At 50.3% G+C, this 22,824-nt stretch overlaps 1 protein-coding gene across 2 annotated transcripts in view; it reads right to left on the bottom strand.

The window, feature by feature from the left end:
- The window catches only part of DRD2 (dopamine receptor D2), a 51,428-nt gene that overhangs the window by 2,664 nt on the left and 25,940 nt on the right, over window positions 1-22,824 (bottom strand). Inside the window, exons 2-6 of one of the 2 annotated variants that reach the window (XM_056107578.1) lie at window positions 7,989-8,304; window positions 5,916-6,025; window positions 3,579-3,715; window positions 2,168-2,358; window positions 1,049-1,135 (exon numbers count right to left, since the gene is read on the bottom strand). In XM_056107578.1, the coding sequence (XP_055963553.1) occupies window positions 1,049-1,135; window positions 2,168-2,358; window positions 3,579-3,715; window positions 5,916-6,025; window positions 7,989-8,273 (810 nt within the window). In that variant the 5' untranslated portion in view covers window positions 8,274-8,304. The remainder of the gene's footprint in view (window positions 1-1,048; window positions 1,136-2,167; window positions 2,359-3,578; window positions 3,716-5,915; window positions 6,026-7,988; window positions 8,305-22,824) is intronic. The other variant, XM_056107579.1, reaches the window with a different exon arrangement.

Below are 22,824 nucleotides of genomic sequence, written 5' to 3'. Positions count from 1 at the left end.
GCGGTGTAGACCCAGATGTTCCTCATATGAACCGAGCCACACTTCCTGAGTACCGGCCATGTGCTGGCTACCCACCCGGCAGCCCCAGAATAATCACAGGTGGGCACTCAGGGTTTGCTCCAGGAGCTCATGTTCTGCCAGAGGATCCCCTGTGTTCTTTCCTCTGAGATATGCCTGCACCAGCACACCCCTAGGGGCTCCCCATTCTGCTGGGATGCTGAACCAAGTATTAAAGGGCCAACACCTGGGGCTGACGAGGGTGGGGGCCCATATGGTTCTGCTCGTGTCCCTGGTGTTCTCTTTCAGGCGCTCGTGTTCCCAAGCGTGTGAGCTCCGCTTGAGGGGCTGAAATGCAGTCTTGCTGTATTCCCCACGTGGTGTCTGCGGGTCCTGCATCCTGAGCCCCTCGATGGGCTCCAGTCTGCAAAGCAGCTCCCAATGGGATGGGCCTCTTCAGGGTTCCCTGAGTAGGACAGATAGCAGGTGCTCCTGTCCCTGAGTGAGTGTGGTGTGTGTGACAATTCTGGACCTCAGGACCACCTTTGCTGGCCAGCCCTCAGAGCCTGCCTGCCACAGGCAGAAGAACACAGGAGCAGGCCCTGAGTCACACAAGGCATGGCTATAGGTACACGTCCCCTCATGGGCAGGTCAGGTGGCAGGGGATTCCCTAATCTCTCTGAGCCTCTGTTTCCTCTTCTGTCAGGTGAAGATCAAGGTCAAAAAGACTTGCCTCTCAGACTCCCTGGGAGGATTTGATGAGATGATAAGGGCATAGTAGGTGTTCCCTGAATGGTAACAGCACTACTGTTTTGCAGTTAGCATGGCCAAGTCCTTTCTCCTACTGGTGTGTGTGTGTGTGTGTGTGTATGTGTGTGTGTGTGTTGCACTTCCTCTCTGGATCTTGTCCCATGCCTGCTATGACGTGTACAGAGTGAAGAAAAGTGGGGGATTCTCGGAGATGCTTATTCCTCTGAGGTCTTTGAGAATCCAGCAGGAAGGTCTCCTGGGGGTGACAGGCTGGCTCAGGGTCCCCAGCCTGAGCACTTACCATTCTCCTCCTGTTCACTGGGAAACTCCCATTAGACTTCATGATAACGGTGCAGAGTTTCATGTCCTCGGGGTGAGTGCAGTTGCCCTGTGGGGTGAGCCAGTACACGGGTCATGACGGGGAGGGGGGGGGGCAGAAACCCAATGCTGAGGACACACCCTGGGCCCAGGGGCTCAGAGAAGGCAGAAACTAAGAGTGTGAGGGCCTGAGGAAGTGATCAGAGGTGTGGAGAGAAGTTACCAGGACAAGGAACAAGGGACTCCAAATGTTAAGGGCACTGCTAAAGCATCAGACCCCATGCTTGGCCGGCATACATCCCTCTCACAGGCATCCTCCAGAGCACCCTAAGAGGTTGGTGCAGTGATTCCTACTCAACAGACAGGAAACGAAGGCTCAGAGAAGTTAACAACTGGCCTGAGATCACTCAGGCAGTGCCCAGCTTTGAATCTAAAGTGTCTCATGACAAATTCTTGTTCCTTTCATATTCACAAACTGCCCTCCTCAGAGACGGCTGAGGGAAGGGAAGATTCAAATGACAGAGCAGTCAATGAAGGAGGGTGGAGGAAGAAAGAGGGGGTATGGGGGGGGGGCAGATGGGTTGTCGGCATCAGGGAGGACAAGGGAGACAGAAGAGTTGGAGCGAGAACAGGAGTCAGCGAGGTTCCTGAGGGCAGCTCTGTTCAGACATTATGTTTTTTTTTCTTGTATGTTTATTTGTTTTTGTTTTGTTTTGTTTTAGGGCCATGTCCAGCAGTATTCAGGTACTCCTAGCTCTGCACAAAGAAGTCACTCCCAGTGGACTTTGGGGGGCCATATGGGATGCCGTGGATTGAACCCAGGCCAGCTTTGCACTAGGCAAGTAACCTCCCTGCTGTACTCTCTCCCTGGTCCCTCTGTTCCGAGACTCAACTTCCATGCCCTCTCGTGGCCTCTACACCACCTACCCCACCCCCGGAGAATTGAATCCTTCCCAGGAGGCCTAAGTCTCTGCCATCTGCTCCCACCCAAGGTCTCGGGCTCCTCCTCCCTTCCTGCAAGAGCACCCCACACCCCCCCCCAGAGCAAGACCCAGAACCCGCTGACGGGAGGGGAGACCCTGCAGGGACGGGGTCGTGGGACCTTGAGCGGAGCCTTCAGGTTGGCCCTGAAAGCGCGGCTGCTGCGCTTGGTGTTGACCCGCTTGCGGCGCTTCCGGAGGACCATGTAGATCTTGATGTAGACAAGTAGCGTGACGATGAAGGGCACGTAGAAGGAGACGATGGAGGAGTAGACCACGAAGGCGGGGTTGGCGATGATGCACTCATTCTGGTCTGGGGAAAGGAGCCCCCCCGAGGCTGGGTCAGCAGGCCCTGAGAGCTCTACCCTGAGACCTTTCCCTCCTGCCTGAGAAGCGAGTTTACAGAGAATAGGAACAGACGTTGGTGTGTGCCTGGGCACATGAGACTCTGACACATGTGCTGTATCAACCAGGATTTAAAACCCAACTGGGACCAAACCCACGGGCAATGCTGTCTTCCAAGTCTTCCTGTTAATATTCCAACCTTATTTCTACCCCGGCTTTGTCATCTGTGAGCACGGGAATAAAGCCAAAGGATTTGCCAAAACAGACCTAACATTCCTCTCAAACGATGATTTTAGCCCTGTCTGAATGTTTTGGGGAAGGTCTGTCACCTTTGATGGTTGGAACAAAGTATCTTGGTCCTATCTGCTACCTCACCTGTGTTCTAAAGAGTTCCCAGTACCTTACAGACCTGCAAGCGTGGGGCCTCGGCAGACTAGGAAGAGCCCTTAGCCTGCTTCTCAGAATCCCCACGGGAGAGAGCCTGGAGAGTTAGCCTGAGTTCCAAGTGCTTTCAGGACTTCTCTGGGTCCTGTCTTCCCAGTCTCCTAGGGTGCAGCTGCAGGATGATGCACCTTGAGGACCCTTAAAGCCACGTGCTTAGATCCTGTCTTAGCTGCCTCTGCCTCCCTCTCAGAGAACCAACACAGGGGCTGCCTCCTGTTCATTCTAGCTTTCCTGCTCCGGGAGGCTCTGCAGCCTCAGTCATTACCCAAGTACTAAGGAACCCCAGGAACCTCTCCCATGTACAGCTGTGCAATGTTGGGGGCAAGGAGAGGTCTTTGACCTGCTATAACTCATTAAGTCGAGGTGAAAAGGGCATAACACACTCTTGAGCCCCTTTGCAGCGCCTGTCTCATCCTAGTACACTGGGACTCAGGCCTCTCTCTCTCCTCTCTCTCTGCCTCTCTGTCTCTGTCTTCTCTCTGTCTCTCTGCCTGTCTGCCTGTCTCTCTCTCTCTCTCTCTCTCTCTCTCTCTCTCTCTCTCTCTCTCACACACACACACACACACACACACACACACACACACATACACACACATAGAGGCCTGCCTGGCTGGAGTGCAGGATGGCAAATGAGCCTCTTGGCCTCCCTGCAGCTCTGGACTGGAGTTGAGAGACCCCAGGCAGCACACCAGAAGCAGAAACTCAGCCAAGCTGGGCTTCAGACATGTCAGGAGCTGGACTCACCTGTGTTGTTGAGCCCGAAGAGCAGTGGGCAGGAGATGGTGAAAGACAGGACCCAGACGATGGCGATCATGACAGTGACTCTGCGCTTGGAGCTATAGCGTGTGTTGTAGAGCATGGGCATGGCCACAGCTGTGTACCTGTGAGGGGGTGGGTCCAGGGTCCATGAGCAGCCTCCCCGCCACACACCCACACACACACCACAGACAGCCCTGGCCTGGGTTGGCCTATCAGCTTCCAGCATGCTGCCACTCTCCCCTAAACCCTAACTCCCTTAATATAGGTTGGGACCCCAGGGGGCCTTGCAGAATGGAATGATGGAGAAGCAAGACATCTTTAAAAAAATGTTTTAAAGATGAGTTGTTTTCAGAGCACCAGTTCTGTATGATTTATCATTAACAAACATTTGGTTTATTTTCTTTTGGTGGGGCTGCACTGGCTGTCCTCAGGACTTACTCCTCGCTCCATGCCTGGGGCTCACTCCTTGGAGTGCTCTGGAGACCATTTGGGGTGCCAGGCAAGCACCTTGCCTGTTGCACTATCTCTCTGGCCCCTGATTTGTCTACCCTTTCTGCAACCTTATATATCTGAGGTCACATAAAAATGTCTCAGGCAAAAAGGGGTCATGAGTGGAAGAAGCTCTAACAACCTTGCTCTCAATCCCCCTCCCACCATCCGTCTCTGAGTCACACACTGAGGACACTGGTCATTCCCAGTCAAATCTCATTAGCAGTGACCCCATCTATGAGTCCGATCTCCCCGATAGCATCTAAAAGGTTTTGACTGTTACTGGCAACAGAGACAAAGCCAGGTTCTCCCACCTGCACAGTACATGATCTGAAACATATCCCATTTTAGGGGTTTGGAGAACTTAGCCTGGCACCCCTGCTGTGCCCACAGGAGGTGAGGGGGTGTTGATGGTGGTAACCAGACCCCTTGGAGCAAACTGAAGGCCCATTTTCAGCAGAAAAATTTTTAAATGGCCATGTTGATGATGCTTATATTCCTCAACACAGTGCCTCTCACACCTGGCTTTATTCCATATTCCAGGAATTCTGCAAGGGGCCCAAAAAAAAAAAATCCAACTCAGTGACTTAAAGTGTCTAGGGCAAGAAGCTTAGAATATCATCCATGACTGAGCACAGGAAGTCTGGTTTGAGCCCTAGCACCACCGGGACCAACCCCTGAGCACAGAGCCAGGAGTAGCTTCCAAGCAGCACTGAGTATAACCGCAAAAAAACAAAAGTGTGTTGGGCCATAGAGACAGGAAAGCAGGGAAGTCACATGCTTAGCATGAAGCCAACTCAAGCCCAACACCCCCCCAACCCCCCACCACATATGGCCCCCAGATCCCATATGTGAGCCCACCAGGTGTGATACAAGAGCACCACCATGTGTGGCTGTAGCACTGTCCTCCAGTTGTTCATCGATTTGCTTGAGCAGGCCCAGTAACATCTCCATTGTGGGACTTGTTGTTACTGTGTTTGGCATATCGAATACATCACGGGTAGCTTGCCAGGCTTTGCCGTGCTGGAGAGATACTCTGAGTACCTTGCTGGGCTCTCTGAGAGGGGCAGAGGAATCGAACCCGGCTCCGCCAGGTTAGCCGCGTGCAAGGAAAACGGCCTACCACTGTGTTATCGTTCCGAGCGTTTGACCATGTGTGGCTAAGTAAATCAAACCAAAATGCGTCTTGGGAAAACATGAAGATGGGAGCTTAATCCGCAGGGCAGCTGCATAAGCTGAAGTGACTCTGGCTACTCCCCTGACTTGGGATCCTCAGCCAAAAGACAAAAATGAATCCTGTGAGGGAAGTAGAACCAGGACCTCTGGGGACCTGGGTGGTACATGGTGCTGGCTCACGGTGCAGAGGAGAGAAAAGCTCTAGGACACAGATTAGCAACTGGAGCAGTTGGCATCACCCTGGCTTTGTGCCCTGAGCTAGCCATCAACACAATTATTCCAACCAGCTAACAGGCCAATGCCAGGTGGTCAGGGTCCTCATAACTGAACAATGAAACAAGGCTCCAGATGCTCATGATCTGCTCAAGGTCACAGAAATCAGAAGAGATGGCACAAGGGCTTCTGTCAGGGCCAAGAACTTTCTCCTCAGCCCCGGGCTGCTGGGATTCTTGGGCACAGGGAGTCTCTCTGGGGACCCAGGGCTCTGTACCCCCTCAGTCTGTGCACAGACATGCAGACAGACACGTATGCACACATGTAAGGAATGAGAGGCGTGCCCCCCAGAAGGAAGTTTCATAGCAGGCCTCACCCGAAAGGCCAGGAAGCCTAGAAGGTGATGAGCCTGGCTGGTCCCTTCACGATGCCCAGGGGCCTTACCTGTCTATGCTGATGGCACACAGGTTCAGGATGCTCGCTGTGCACATCATGACATCCAGGGTGATGAAGATGTCACAGTGAATCTTGCTAAATTTCCACTCACCTACCACCTAGGAGCAAAGAAAAGTGCTGGGTAGAAGCAGAGGCGGAGATCAGCTTAACCCGCACAGCTCAACCCTGGGCAGAAGATCAGGCCTTGGGGTCCATGGGAAGTTGTAGGGTTCGGTGGGGCACTGGCCGTGGTCTTCAGAGAAGAGGAGACAGTGACAGGAACTGAGTTGGGGCCCTGGACATAGGGGTCATTGTCCAGCTCTCAGAGAGAATGAATGTTGTGCCCTGAGATACCATCTCCTGAGTGGCCAGAACAGTGACCTCTCCTTTGAAAGGCCGGCAAACACATGCCTGAAGTGCTATTCCAAGGACTATTCGGGGCACCCCACCAGCCCCCTGTCCATCTGTGGCCCGTCCTAGTATCTGTGTAGTGATGGTGGGTCTGAAAGGCCCAGATCCAGGCCTGGCCCCTTGCGCAGTGCAGTCCTCACTCTGGGCAGAGGGGACCTCTTTCAGGGCACGGGGAGATTGTGTTTTTGTGGGAACCATCAAATATCTACCATTCTCTTCATAACTACGGTCACAGCTAACATGGGGCCAGCCTACTAATAACTAGAGAGGCCATACTAGGACTTTCTTGGATACTAACTTGTGATTATTAAGAATAAATAAATAAATGAAATGCAGTGATGTGTGATGTTGGTACTATTACTGTCTGTGCAGTATGTATGAGGAAACTGTAGCAGAGACTGTTTACCCCCAACAACCCTCCTTTGACCTTGACGGTCTGAGTTCTGGGACCCTTCTTTGAAAGAGCACAGATGGGGCACAGGCCTTGAGAAGCTGTTCAGGGAGTGACCTTCAAACCCCATCCTGAGCAGGAGGGATGGATGGAGTTCTATGCCTGCATTGGAGATCAAGCCTACTGGACTCTGGTCCCTGGGCACAAATGCCTGCATGTGGTTTGGGATCCGTGGTGGTTTTGTTGTTGTTGTTTTTTCTGAGCAGTCAGGGCATCTTGAAAATCTCTGCCTGTGCTAAAAGAAGCGAAGGAGTGGCCTGGAGCTTCCCTTGAGCCAGTGTGGAGGCAATAACAGGAATCAGGGTCGGGGCCTGGGGTAGAAAGATGAAAGGGTGCTCCTTGTGGCCAGTCTTCTCTCCCACAAGTCTGTTCACCTACATTTCCAGTTTTCTTTTAAAAGTGGATGGATACTCCTCCAAGACCTGGGACCCTAGCAGGGACTGACATCTCTATTTCAGAGTCAGGCAACATCAGGGTCTAACCAACAGATAATTAACTACACACTCCTTTCTGAGGAAAGGAGATGTGTGGTTCCTGGGGACCTTGATCTGGAGGTTCCAGACACAGCACTAGAACCAACTGGGAGCAGGCAAGGAGGAGGGGAAGAAGGAGGAGGAGGAGCAGAAGGAAGAGGAGGAAGAGAAGGAAGAGGTGCAAGAGAAAAACATGTTGCTGCAATCCCCTCTCCCCCCTTTTTTGGCTTTTTGAGTCATACCCGGGGGACCACATGGGATGCCAGGAATTGAAACTGCTGTGTCCAGGACAAATGCCCAAGCTCCTATACTATTGCTCCAGGCCCCTATTAATCTCCATTTCTAAGTATATTTTGGACCTCAAAAGAGCAACATCTCCTTTCTTGAGGATCTTCATCAATTATTCTCATTTTTGGAGGTGACCTCATAGAACTACAAGAGTACTGTGAAGTGCAGGTGAAGTCACCTAACCTTCCTGACTATTTGGTTCTTGATGAAGAGTGGCAATACTAATGTCGGCGTCTTGAGGAGTATTTGAGAAAAATGCTGACAGAAAGATGCCTGACTCCTTATAAGGTCTCTGTAACCACAGCTGGATGGCCAAGGAGACAACCCACTCTTTGATTACGGAGATAAAGGTAAGCCCAGAGTAGAGGAAGTAAGTGGTCACCTGAAAATCCCACCCAAAGTGTTGGTAAGACACTCCTCCAGGAGAGGGTGCTAGAGCAGCAGGGACCCCATACCTACCTCCATGTAGACAACCCAGGGCATGACAAGTGTGGCAACAAGGAGGTCAGCCACAGCGAGGCTGACGATCAGGTAGTTGGTGGTGGTCTGCAGCGCCTTCTCACGGGACACAGCCATGCACACCAGCACATTGCCGAAGACGATGATAAAGATGAGGAGGGTGAGTAGCATGGCATAATAGTTGTAGTGAAGCCGGTCGCCCCTGCCTTCGGACCCATTGAAGGGCCGGCTCCAGTTCTGGCTCTCCAGGTCATCCTCGTACCAGGTCAGGTTCAGTGGATCCATTGGGGCAGCGGGGCCACTGGGTGACCAGGCTCTGGCCAGGGAAGATGACACAAGAGTAAACAGAAGGGCCCTGAGAGCGAAGCTTTCCAATCAGACCAATCATTTGGGTAGGAAGGGGGCTGTGTCCTGCCTTGGGATTTTAAGTTTCATAGTCAAAGATTTTCTGAAAAGAGTGCTTGCTCTAAGTAGGTTCTTGCAGATGGTGAAACAAATAAGAAGGCATAATTCCTTATAATAAAATGAACAAACTTCATTTTATTATAATGAAGACCCTGGTCTTTCATTCATTTATTCAATAAACACTAGTCAAGCACTTCCCATGTAATTGTACAGGTTACTGACAAGATTCCACCTCCTAGTGGTGGGAGCTGGAACATGCCTTTGTGCATTTTCGACACTGCAAATATTTACTGAGCATGTTCTACAGAGTGCTAAAAATGTGGAACAAAATAAACATGGCACTGGAGCTCACACGCTAATAGAAACAATAGTCAAACAATTAAGCGATGAAATCAGAAAGTGGTACACACCCAAAAACAAAAGAAAGAAAGAAAGGCAAGTCACGTGATTTGGAATTTTGGAATTTAAAGAAGATTTCCCAGAGGAAATGCTATTCAACAGACACTAGAGGATAGAGAATAGGTAGGAATTAGACAGGTAATAAGAAGGTGGGAGCCAGGGAGGAATGCGATAGACCTACAGAAGGACAGAATTAGAATGTGCATGCCATTGAGGAGGGCTCTACAGAGACCCGAGTAGCTAGAACACAGGAGATAGCATGAGTTAAATTGGAGAGGACGAAACAAGTGAAAGCGTTGGAGAGGATAAGGGTCAGTGATTTTCAACAACCACTCCACACAAACCAGCACCAGTCTGTAGATATAAAAGGCTGAAGACCACTGGCAGATTCATTCTAGAAATTTAGACAGGAACCAGGGCAAGGGAACGAGCTGATCATATTTGCCTCTCTGGGTAGATTTGTCCCACTACTAAAAGAGACAGGACTCTCTCTCAAGGTCAAACCTTTTGTGGGGCAGTCCACAAACCATGTGTAGAGAATGAAGGGCAATGCCAAACTGGGTAGCAAGACACCAGCTGAGTGGCTGTAGGAACCCAAGTAAAGAAATGGTGAGATTCTACATTTGTGCCTGAGAGCCCCAAGGTAAAGGATCTCGGTCCAGGGGTAAGGTCCTTCCTACAGGAGGCAACATGGAGAAGGAAATAGGAGGCGTTTGCCACACACCTGAGTAAGAGAGAGTTCCAGCAAGCAAAAACATAATTACATCCTTCATAGCAATAAATGTTTGGGAGGAAACGTAGGGCATGGGGTTCATGGCTAGACAGATCTGGTCTTGTAAACTTGGGAATCCCTAAAATTCTGGATGCAGAGCTGCTGTGATGTAGAAGAAATCTGAGAGGGGGGAGTGATAAGCAATGATGGTTTCTGGAAGGCTGCAGGAATGAGAATTGGCTGGAGGGGGGTTCAGAATTGGGGTTAAGTAAAAAGTCAATTTTGAAGGCCACAGTGTAGCACAGTGGGTAGGGCATTTGCCTTGTACATGGCCAACCCAGGTTCAATCCCCAGCATCCCATGTAGTCCCCAGAGCACCACTAGAAATAATTCCTGAGTATAAAGCCAGGAGTAACCCCTGAGCATCTCTAGGTGTGACCTCAAAAGCCAAAATAGATAAATATGTTTTAAAAGTCAGTTTCATGAAAGTTGGTTACTGACTAGATTGGAGGGGTATTGACTAGATTCAGCAGGGTAAGGAGTGGAAGACGACAATTTCTGCCTGGGGCAAGCCAAGGAAGCAGAGAGGCCCAGAGGCAGGCTAAAGAGGCATAGGGCAGGCATGGAGGACTGACAGCCTGCGATTTGACTGTGATTGAAACATAATACACTTATAATACAGCTTTCCTGCTAACAAAAGTGCTCCTGTTCCACAGCATGGAATTAAATTCACCAGAATTTCAAGCATTGTGCACAAAGCACCAGGTGTTTTGCTACCCAAAAGGAATTGAAGCTGCCAATTTCTGCCATGGAAAATGAACATGGTGCCATGCCCAAGGCGGGGACACTCTAAGATATGTTGGAGGGAACCCCAATCTGCCCACCTTGGGAGCCTGTATGAGAGCCATGCTTTGCAATTTCAGCTTGGAACTGCCACGCTTGAGTTTCCAAGGAAAGCAAGTCCCCTCGCTGCACATGAGAAGATGTGAATGGCGTCCTTATGACAAGTCTTCCACACTAATGGACTAGAGCACCGAGACTCACTGACGCTATTATCTGCAGAGCTGACTCATCCATCCCTTTTGCATTGGGAGCACACAGCAGGACACCTGTGTCTGGAACGCATTTATTGAAGTAGAATCTATGGGATCTTCTAGGCACTGTGCCCAGTCTGGGTGATGATGGTGGTGGCAGGATGGGGGGGGGGGGGGGGGAGGTCCATGAGTCACAGCTTCTCCAGGATTCTCATCATTCCTCTCCCCTCCTCCCACATCGTTAGTTCCTCTTCGACCAGAGCCAGTAGCTACTGATGGGCACCCTCAGCTCCCAGTACCCCTCTCCCACACTTCTCTTCCTGTGGCCCAATCTGGGCCTACCTCTGACAATGGCTTCTTATCCTTATAAAGGACTGGATGTTTTCCTACATTTCTTTCACTTGTTGATAGACCCTTTCGCTTATCCTCATAATCTTTTGAGACTTGTTCTTTTTCACCACAATGTATAAGTGAGAGAAGATTTGGGGTAACTTCTATTGCTTTCCTCAGTGCTGCCCAATATCTGCAAAGCAAAATCTGCTCTGAATCCTCTGAATCCTTGGGCCCAGGAAGTCATCCTAAGTCCTCCTGTCTGGCTCCCTCCATCCCTGCTCTGACTCCCACACAACCTTTCACAGTTCTGTTCCAGGACATTCTCCATTTGTGTGTGAGTGTGTGTGTGTGTGTGTGTGTGTGTGTGTTTGTGTGTGTGTTTCCCTGGGGCTCAAGCATCTTAAATGTTACACTGTGCACAGTTCACACTTCATCTTCTTGGAGGAAGAACCAAATAAAACATTACTTGATCTTCATTTCCCACTCCTAGTTCTGTGACTTGCAGCAGAACGTGTTGAACAGATGTTTGCTAAACTGAATCAAAGGTCCTGAGTCCAGTTGGGAAGGAAACTGCTCCACAATGGAAATGTTACTATAGATGCAACACCGCAAGAGGGTGGATCCACCTGTTAACCGTCCATTGTCACCATTTCCTAGTCTGCATGACCAAGTGCTGTAGTCCTCCAGAGGATCTGGGTAGCATTCCAGAACACCCACTTCAGAATGGTACTTCAGTGGATGTTCAGAAATTAGAGGGGACATTCAGAAATTATGGGACATGGTCATGACTGGACTATTCACCAAAGGCTGCCTGGAAGAAGAACTTAAACTAGGACTGCAAAATTGTGGTTCATCAGATTGCTAGTCAGAGCAGGTTGGGGGTAATTCTGCATGGAGTTGGCTACTCAAAAGGGTAAATGTGAGTCTGTTTCCCAAGGGGAAAAAGTGCTCAGACATCAAATTCATAAGCACTCGCTCTCTGGTATCTGGTGGCTGACACAGTGTAATATATTATAGAAAGAAAGGGGAAACACAGACAATGTTTAATGCCTGCAGACCCTTTTAATATCCTCCAATCCCTGGGGTGATCTCCAGTTCCCACCATCATCTCAACATTCTCCCTATCTCTCTCAAACAGGGGCTGTTTGGCTGGCTCTTGGGGAAACAGTCCTGCCCAATATCTGCAAAGAAAGATCTGCTCTGAGCAGGAATTTAACTTCAGCCAGTCCTCCGTGGAGGAGATATTCCAGGAGAAGAGGCAGTATAACTTGGACTAAAAAATCCAGGCCTCTTTTTCTCACTAGTGGCTGCAGCCTTGGGCAGTATTTTTTAGCCTTCTGGGAATGCCTCAGTTTTCACATCTGCAAAACAGGGATAGTAATCATTACTGTGAAGTTGATGTTGGTATGACCAGCACAGGTCATCCCTCAGGGAGTGTAAATGAACATTAACTTTTTGTTAATGTTCAAACAAAACCAAAAGAAAGGGTAAACATAATGAGGTGCCAAGGAGGACAATGATGTGCTGTCCAGAGGCTGCCCTTTTGAAGTAAGAAATCCTTTTGGGCTCCTGCTACACCGAATTCCCTAATGGCTCATCTTGCAAATGCTATTGGAGGATGAGTTCCAAGACACAGCAACCCAGCCCTTGTGAGGAAGTGAAGGAAAGAAAGAAAGTCTATGGGTTGGAGAGATAGTAGGGGGTAGGGTGCTTGCCTTGAACACTGCCAGCCCCAATGTAATCCCCACCATCACATATGGTCCCCTAAGCAGCAGTAGGAGTGATCCCTGAACACAGAGTCAGCAGTCAGTCCTAATCACTTCAGGGGCGCCAATCCCAAAAGGAAGTTGATTCCTGAGGGGTTATAGTTATAGAAGAAATCTGAGTGATACTTTAAGATGAGGTAGCCTCTAGCCTGGAAGATCCAGATATCCCAGCCCACATCTGTGATCCAAGGTGTGACATTCCAGGGGTCACATTTCTAGGATGGAAGGCAGAAATGACCAGGAAAAACATAAAATATTATATGTACTACTAGGAAAGAAAATAATGCCAGAAAACCTTGACGTATCTCTAATTTGGGGATCAATAGATTGTATTCTGGTTTCAGAGACACTAAAGTGTGTGTGTGTGTTTGTTTGGGGGTACCATTTTAGAATGAATAAAATGCCCCCTGAAGTGCTGACACTTCCCCAGACTCCCCCTGCTCCTGCCTGAGCCTTGAGCTCTTCTTCCTTTGCTTCCACTGAGGGCTATCCAGATTGCTGGACTCCAAGCAGGTATCATGAGAAGAATGCATTCAGAGAAGCCGTGACCTTTTCACTTCAGGGTATGTTGTACCCCCCCCCCCACACACACACACATACCACCACCACCACCACCACCACCGAATCCCTTCCCTTGGCCTGCTCTTCAAGCCTTCCTGTCCAGTGAGAGATTTTGCTGATGAGCAGAGGGAAGAGTACATGGCCTGGTCCTGCCCCTTTGAGAAGCCAGGGAGACCAATGCCAGCAAACACCAGGTCCATACAGTGACTGGCATCCTGTATTTGCTGGGTGGGGCATAGTTCTCGGTGTTTTCCTTAAAAGAAGAGAGGCTAAATGTTTAAGACAAGGCAAATCATTCTTATAGTTACAAAGATCACATGTTATTAAAAAAGAAGCCCATTGCTAAAAGAAGCATTTTGATCCGTATTATGAAAATACAAGCAACTTATTCACCAGATTCCTTTGTTTTTGTTTTTGCTTTGGGGATACACTCAGCAATGCTCAGGGGTTACTCCTGGCTCTGCACTCAGGAATCACTCCTGGAAGTGTTTAGAGGATGGTATGGGATCAAACCTGGGTCGACCATGTGTAAGGCAAGCACCCTACCCACTATACTTTCTGGCCCCTTCACCAGCTCGCTTCTATTCTCCACCTTCCTCTTCTTAACTAAGTTGTGCCTCCAGTGTAAAAATTTTAAGTCATAGTCCCCACTTAAGGACATTAGTAAGCACCAAATGCATGCAGTCTGCTGTTTCTCAGCTCTTGTGGGTTTTAACTGCTTCCACCGGTCTCCTCAGAGAGGAGTGAATGCATCAGTTAATAGCATTAGTTCTTCTGGTGTTACAAACTCAACTGCATTACCTACAGACAGACAGACAGACAGACACAGGCGCGCACACACACACACACACACACACACACAGAGTCTGGGATGGTATTTGGAGATAAGGTCATTGGAAGGCAATTAGGTTTGGTGCAGCATGAAGATGGGTTGCTCGCAACAGGACTGTTGCCCTTGAAAGATACAGAGAGCTTGCCCTGGACTGTTTCCAGCACTCACTGCCCAGCCCCAGCTCAGAAGCATGAATGCCTACTGACAAAGCTCCCTAAGTCACCTACCCTGGTATGAATTCCCACTCTGTCCAGTCCCCACCTGCCGGCCTACCTGCAGCCCAAGGTGACTGCTGATGTCCTCACAGTCTGCAGAACTGACTTTCTGGAGTGTGCAGGGTTATCAGGACACAGAGAAGACGAAGTTGCACGCGGCCAGCCCCCAGCACTCTGCCAGCCTCCAGCCCTTGTGCTTTTTTCGTGTTACCCTAATCTGAAAGTCTTCTCAAACTGAGGAGTGCCCAGAACCCCACAACTGGGGTTGAGCTGGCCCCTTCGTGCTATTCCCTCCTGCTGGCCACCTGCTCTGCAAGGGGTGGTGGGAAAGAAGCAGGGCAGATGTAAGGGGGGTACAGGGGCGGGGGCAGGCAGAGTTCTTATTGCGGTTGCACAGCCAGGCACACCCCAGCCTGTGAACAGAAATAAGGATGTTGGAAGAGAAGAAGGAAAACTCAAACTTCCACAGTTAGAGGCTGACACCCCAAACTGATGTTTCTTCTCAGGAAGAACTTGGAAAGAACAAGTCCCCTAGCCTCCAGCCTGGTGGGGTGACATCCAATGGTCCATCATGGCTGCCTGGGGCCCCCAGAAAGGGACTGGCTGGTTGGTGTATGAGGGCAAGACCCCATGTCTCTCTGGTTCCCCTTCCATTCCCCAGTAGGACTGGGGTGGGGGGGGTGAGGGACCCGCGGAGCAGCATAAACTCAAGCAACCCGATTCCCGCTGAGCTGCCTCTCCTGAGAGTTTGGCATTTGAGTTAATCAAATTGTCTAATTAAAATGTAACAATCCCTTATCAGGCTCGATGGCGGGTGAGACACTGCTGTCTTAAACACATCATTTGCCCTCTTTTCTGAGACTTGAAGCATTTCAATGAAAAAGTGGTGGGGGGGGGCGGGGAGCCATTGGCATTTGCATTTCAAAAGCAGCTTGTTGGAGCAGCTCCCGAGATGCTGGGAAATTGGAGGTGGGGACAGGCTCCTCCCCAGATCACCCCTTGCTCCTCCAGACAAAGGTCCATGCTAAGACTAGGGGAGAAGATACCCTTGCTCCTAGTCTCCCTGCTGCTCCAGACACACCTTCCTGCAGCTCCAGGAAGAAAGAGGAAACAGAAGCATGAGGGAAGCAAGCCCCGTTCCAAAAGGGAAGGAAGGAGGGCAGGGGGCAACCCTGGGATCTGGTACTCCAGCTGCCCTGCCCAGGCAGCCATGAGAGCACGTCTCCAAGATGCAGGACAGGCCAATGTGGTGGATGAGCTGATCTGTGGGCAGGAGGAGGAAGAACGAAGAAAAATCTACTGCCCAGAGAGCAGACTATGGAATCAGGGGAGGTGGTGATGGTTTCATCACCTCCAACCTCTCCTTGTCTGTCCTTCCCAGCCTTCTGGGGTTGGGCCTCCAGTAAGGCTGGAGAGTGGGCCCAAGAGATGAAGCAGGAATCACTCTTTCCAGGCTCTGCAAAGGTCCTGTGGCCCAGAGTTCTTCAGGGCTCAGGCAGGATGAGGCCCCTTTGGACTCTCACTGCTCCTCCCCCTCTGTACCCAGTGCCTCAGCGCTGTTATGGAGGGGTGTTCTGGATGATTTAAATAGTTCTTGGCTGGTGGGTGGCTACAGTGCCCTCCAAAGGCCTGGGGAGGATGCTAAGACACCTTCTCCACCCCTCCACCCCACTTCATGCCCCTCAAACCTCCAGAGTCCAACCATGAATTCTGAAGGGGTAATGAGGAAGTAGAGCATGGGCCACTCGGAGCTCAGGCAGAGCTCAGATCGTTTGTGGGACAAAATGTCCAAACCTTCAAAAGCATGGAAGCTTCTAGAATCACTGGTCCCACTCTGGCTACTTCTAGGCCTCCTCAGCTGGAGCCAGGAGGGCAGACACAGTCACATGAAGAAGTGGTCGCAGTTTCTGCTCCCTGGAGGCAGCCCCGCCTTGCCTCCTTCCTCACAGCAAAGAGAAGCTAGTCCTGCAACTTCCTGTCACCAAAAGCACAAAGCAATCCGCACAGGCACCACCTGCTCCATCCTCACGTTATCCCCACACTGCCCCAATGACTCCCTGTCACCAGGCCCTGTCCTTCCTCTTCCTCTGGCTCAGGCTCTAGCCCACTCACCTCCTCCGGAGCAGGCAGGTCCTGCCTTCAGAGAAGCCTGTGCACTGCTCAAGCTGGGACTGTCCACCTGTTCAGTGCTCCCTGGATGCATGCTCCTTGGTGTGGCACTCATCACAGATGGGGTCACTGTCACTGTTCTTCCTGACAAACTGAGCACAGCTGATTTAAAGCTCACCCCTCTCTGCCTTGTTCACATCCACTGCTGCTCCCCACAATCCATCTGAGGGGGTGTCAGTTCCCTCGCAAAAGCTCCTTCTGGCTTGGAAGGTCTCACTCCTGGTGGTGCTAGGGGCTGGAAACGGCCTGCTCAGGGACCATGCAGGCTGTTTTCCAGGTAGGCCCTCATGAAGGAAAATGCAAGGCGTGTGTGTGCAGTCACGTGTGTGCTTAAAAGGAGCTAAGCTGGATTCAGCACAAAACGTCCACAGAACCGGACACAAACCCACACCCCACACCAGCTTATTGGGCAGCCTGTGACGGCTGGATTCAACTATGCAATATGAGCTTCAGCTGGCCATGGCAAAAGAGCTGTCTCCTTACGCAGTACCCATAGTGAGGAGAAAGCTTTCACAGGGACCACTCACAACACATCAAAGGAGCTGTGGGGTGTCCCCAGGAGAGGCAGGAGTCCAGAATTTTTTCGCCAACTGTGGAGAGGGATCCTGGGTGAGAATGCCAGAGTCAAATAAGATGAAGGATGTGCTCATCCTAGATCCCCTGCTCTGGATTTCTACTCCTCCAAGGTGATTGCATGCCCCCTGCTTTGTCCAGTACTCCTGGAAGAATGACAACGCCCCAAGAAGACATCAGGGCCCCATCAGGGCTGGACAGAGAACCCTGGGCCCTATAGTAGGCAAGGTCTGGGGAGGCCTAGCCTGGGCTGAGAGCTGTGCCGAGCTCCTTGAAGCTTCCAGGGGAACCTGCCTGACAGCCCAGTCCTGTGCATTTTGATGGCTCCGTAAAAATGAATCCTCAGTAACTGTCAAAATGTCACAAATTAATTAACTGTTACTGGAGTGACTCAGTGTGGGGAGGGGTGGGGGAGCCATTCCGTCGAACTCTCAGGGTGGCGGCACTGTTCCCTGCTGCGCTGCCTTCTGAGGAACAATCCTCAGGGCTCCAAGCCTGTGCAAGGGAAGGGCTAAGGCTGGCACCGGGGCAGCTCACGTGCGGAGCAGAAAATTGGCAGGTGGGAGGCAGGGTGCAGGGCGTGGGGGCCCCAGGCCCCTCCCCAAAGGAGAGAACACAGTGGAACACTGGGGAGAAGGAAGCTTCCAGAAACAGCTCTGGAGAGTTAAATTCAGAACAGAACCCACAGACCGGCATGGTCTGATTTCTCTCTCTCTCTCTCTCTCTCTCTCTCTCTCTCTCTCTCTCTCTCTCTCTCTCTTTCCCACAACCTTTTATTTTCCCCCAGCGAAGAGAAATGGGGAGGCTGAGCTGCCTTGGTCCTGGGGGCCATTCGGGGTCACAGAGCCAGGAACACTCAGGCAGCAGGGGTGGGGTGAGGGGAGTTGGAGGGCAGCCTAGGTCTCAGACCAGCCTCCTTGACCTTTACTTTAATTTCAAGAGAGAATTGAGAAAACATGTTCTTGAAAGTCAAGAGGGAGAGAAATCCTGAGCCTTATTGCTCTAGAAGGAGGAAAAATAATCCTCACTATTTGGCAGAAAATTGCTCTGCTTTATGAAAAGCCATCCCTGTTCATAAAAACAGAGGAACCAGAGTGAACATCTGCCCCCACGCTGCCAGAACCCTTTCGCCCAATCTCCTCATCCTTCCACTCAAGCAGACTGGCACAGTGGGCATCATTTCCACCAAGGAGAAAGAAGCTCTGAGGGGCGGCGGGAGGTACTAGGGGGTCAAGCAAGACTGAATTTTATAGTTCTCACACAAATACCTGGTCATGTGATAAGTGAAGGTGAAGCATCATCACATGGATGCTGCATCTCCCCAACTCTGTTGTCTGGCCCTCTCCCAAGGACACGGGAGCGTTAAACTGTCAGAACAGCTTCCCCCTTCCACAGAGGCTGATGGCTCAGCTCTCCGGTGGGATAGATGCCCGTTCTGATGACTCAGTAGTTACTACTGAGTTCCCCTTCTCGACCAGTCCCAGTCACTCCAGGAAGTTCTGCGTGGTTGTTTGTTTCACTGCATCTGAACAACAGCGCTATCGACTGTTATTTCCAAGTTACAGGCAAAAACTAGGCCCTTAAGATAGTGAGCTGCCAAGCTCTGTACGTGCAGTAAGGACACATGTAGTGGGTCTCTCTGCTTCCGTATGCCTCTCTTGTAAAGGCTCAAGGAGAGTCTGGAGTGGCAGAGAGTCACACATGCAGGAGTGGTGCCTCATCTTGTGATACAAGCTTCCTTGAAGGACATGCCCTAGGTCTCACCGCATTAGGCTGTTAGGCCACGGTGTCCACAAAGCCCCAGAGAAGCACTTCACCACTGAGCAAGAGGTAAGTTAGGGTCCTGAGTAAACTTGTAGGCAACACTTTTGAAATCTCAAGGATACCAAGTCTGTTGGAGGAAGTGGGTACTAAGGAGGCCAGGATAAGCCAGATTCCTGTTGAGTGGAGGAACAGAGGTACATCTGGGGTCACCAATCAAACACAGCCTGGGCTAATTTCTCTATGCTAGTTCATCCAGCTTCTCCATGTTCCTCCCACTTTTCTTTCCTTCCAACAGGCTATGGACCCACAGTATCAGGGTTCTGAGAGTCTGCCCTCTCCCTGGGGTGCTCACACTTCTTCGGCCCCGCTCCAGAAGGGATACTCTATTCTCAATGGCAGAGGTAAACTGGGCAAGGCACCCATTCCAGTAAACTGGATTATTTCATCTAACTATCTGTATTTGACATGCAAACAGATAATCCAGTTCTTTTGGATAAACTACCTCTCTGAATATCAACTTAATAATTAACAATTCAAAATGAGAGCAATCATACCCAATTTCAGAGAAAGGAGTGAGAATCAAATAAAACACAATATTATCAAAAGCATCTTGTAGACTTTAAAGTATTTGGCATGTGTGAGGCTTGTTTTGGTTTCCACAAAACTCTGCATGTTACTAGAACTTTGACTCGGATGTTCATTTGGCCCTCAACACTCCACCAGCCCTCCATTCTCCACATACTAATGAGGCAGAGTGGCAAGCACCATTTACTTGCCATTTATACATTTACTAGCTCTTGTGTCTGTCCTAGCTCTGTGAAGTGTCGGTGAAGTCTGATGGGAGAGGATGTCTGAAATTGAAGTATATCCTTAGCACCTGCTGGGAAGACCACCAGCTTGATCACTGCAGAATATAATAACAAGCTACTGGGTTGCAGAGTTTCTGGGTGTTGCTTCTAGCAATAGCACTGCTTTGCATGGTCAGAGGTGAGGAACACCTCCCCCAGCCCCCAGATTATTTAGTCCAATGAGATGCAAAAAGACCTTAGCCTCACCTCTAGCCCAGAGGAGGCACTCAGAGGTTGTACTTTGGATGGCTTATATGGAAAGATGTAGGCAGTTAAACTTTACTACTAGAAGAAACCTTAGAGAATAATTAACCCAATCTTCATCTCTTCATTTCACAGATTGAAAGATGAAGACCAGAGACCAGAGAAGTGAAAGGATTCCCCATGTTCACAGTTTATCACCCCAGGCAAATCACTCCAATCTCAGAGAGTTTCATGAGATGTGAAAACTTAGGAAATTCCCAGAGAGGAGCACTGCTCAGTCCCATAGCATGGGGGATGGAACCAGGGGCCCAGCTCACCCCAGGCTCTTTCTGCATACCTACTGCTTCATCACCTATTGAGAGGGGAAGGGAGACAAGGAGAAGGGAGGGAAGATGAGAAACAGAGAACCTGCCCATTGGGACCATCACTAAGGAAACATCTTTGGCTGGGGCTGCCACACTGGCTTCCGATCCCGAGAATTTCTGAGGCAGAACATAAACACTTCACTCTTCACTCGGGACTCCTGGGACTCAGATGAGCTAAGTTTTCTGAGCCCGTTATGGCAAACAACATAACGTCGCTAATCAAACTTCCTGTGCGCCCACCCAATTTGATAAATCAGCCTTTTGATGCACTAAGTGAAGATGAATTAGCAGTAATGAGGATGTGACAGCTCCCCGAGGCACAGGCTGATGAGAGCTTTGATGGCTGTGGCAGGAGGGAGGAGGAAGCTCTACTCAGGGATCAGTTGGAGCTGCCAAGTTTGTGCAAATAACCCGCTGATGCCAAGGCACCTTGGCTCCCTCCAAGTCATAGTCTCACACAGAGTCTCTATCCAAGAAGTCTTGCTGTGTGTTTGAAAGTTTCCTCTCTTCCTACAACAATCTACTTGACATAACCCCAGCCCCAACAACTGTGGGCTGGTCAGAAAATAGACTCCATCCACTTTGCTGCATGGGGAAAAAATGGAGGCTGATAGTGCCAGGCTGCCTCCTGCTGAGGTTCTATCTCTACCCACCCAGCTATGAAGACCCAGCTCTGGTTCGCAAATCCATCTCACGCCATCATAGGGAGCAGACTGGGAATTCTACAGGCCACATTCTGCTTGCAGAGAATTCTTGTTGGACTCACATAACGCTATGGAAAAATTAGGATTTGTCATTATATTTAAAATTTAGACAATTCACGTGAAAATACTGACCACTGGCTTCACTCATGAAAAGAAAATCACAAGGTTTTAGAAACATTGGATCAATGTTCTCTCAAGGCAACCAGAAGCTGGAGTCAAGCTGAGGCAGCCCTTTTACATCTGTTTAAGGAAGCAGAAGCCTGGTCATGGAGATGAAACTGGCTCTGCTATGGAAGAAATAACAGGAAGGGAAGAGATCTACTGCTCTCCTAGCACTACCCACACATCCCTCCCCGCACCCCCCATCATGTTCTCTTCTGTTGCTTCAGCTTGAAAGGCTCAAGGCCCAAAACTATGCCACAGGTGCCTTCCTCCTGTCACCACATTCCAGCTGATTGAGGCACGGGGCCCTCAAAGTTCACCACAGTCCCTACCAATCCTTATACCAGTTCTCCATTCAACTGGTTTCACTCAGTTCACACTGAGTGTCTGGTCCCAGACTATATTCAAGCTGGGGTTCCCTGTCTGATAACGGTATCTGGAGTAACAGAGTTGCCAGTGTGTGGCTGACCTACCAAGGCCTTGTCTGAAGCAGATTCAGCCCATCCTTGCCATCCAGGCTTGCGGCAGCAGGAGATGGGTGCAGTGAAAGTGGGGGAGTTTTTCCCAGAACACTAGTACCTGTGGGGCAAAGCAGGGATCACCTCCCTCTCGTCAGCCCTGCTGGGAGTCTTCAACCCTCTCCCTGGAGGCCTCCGTCCTACTGTTTCAGCAGCACAGGCTCCCCTGGGACTCTCTCTACCTGGCTGATGTTCAAAGTGATGCTGCGGTGAAAACAAATCTCTCTCCCCAAAGGTTTTCATTGCTTTAGACTTGCTCTACCGAATCACCTAATAACGTTTATGTCCCAGGAAGAGATCATCTATTCAGCAACTGGGCTATACACCTTAAAGTTGCAACAAAGCATTCCGTTTTCCTGGCACGAGAAACACAGGGTTCTGGAGCATACCACACGCACTGGCCTGCCAGGAGCCTGCTGGCTGCCTGGGGAAAGGCCTGCCTTCCTCCTGCCCTGCTCTCTTTACTGCCTTCCTTACTCAGCTTGGAACTGGGATCCCTAAGGAAAAACGGGTCTGGCAAGCCCCCTCACACAACCCCCCCCCCCCCGCCCCCACATTTCCATATCTGTAACTCTAATGAATGTTTTTTAACAGCACTTATTTGCTGCAGGGTATCCTGGGTCTTACCAGAATGGATGGGGATGGCAGGAAGAGGGGACGAAACCCTCCTCATCCTACAGCGGGTCCTTTCTGCTGCCCTTTTTTCAGGAACACTAACATCCTGAGTGTTTTGAGAGGATGACATTCCTGGTCTTTGTCTCTAATTCCTTTCTCGTGTTTTCTGAGGCCAGCTCCCCCCCCCCCCCCCCAGCTCTTGTGTGTTTTCTGTGGCAACGCTGGTGCCTTTGCACCTTACTCCTCTTTTGCTCCTCCAAGAGCAAGTACCTACAGAATTTCATGAACTTTAGGGGGCCAAAGAGATGAGCTCAAGTGGCAGAGCATGAGTCTAGCATGTGTTAGGCCATGTGTTTGGTCTCCAACAGTGCTTGGTCCCTGTCTCTGTCCTTGATGGGTATGACCCCGGTGGTCCCTTGAGTACTGCAACAAAAAAACAGGGCCAAAGAGATAATGCAGGGGTGAAGACATTTGCATGGTGTGCGGCTGACCCTGGTTCAATCAATTCTCAGCCCTGAATAGGGTCCCCTGTGCACTGAGTACATACCCCAGAGTAAGCTCTGAGCACTTCCAGGTGTGGCCCCAAAACAAATAACAACAACAAAAAAACACTTAAAAGTGTTCCCATGGTGGTAGTTGGGAAAACTGAAAATAACA

This window comes from Sorex fumeus, unplaced genomic scaffold, assembly GCF_029834395.1.
Source record: "Sorex fumeus unplaced genomic scaffold, SorFum_2.1 ptg000169l, whole genome shotgun sequence".
Classification (NCBI taxonomy): Eukaryota; Metazoa; Chordata; class Mammalia; order Eulipotyphla; family Soricidae; genus Sorex; species Sorex fumeus.
The sequence above is the reverse complement of the archived record's forward strand: the minus strand, read 5'-3'. Positions and strand labels throughout refer to the sequence as shown.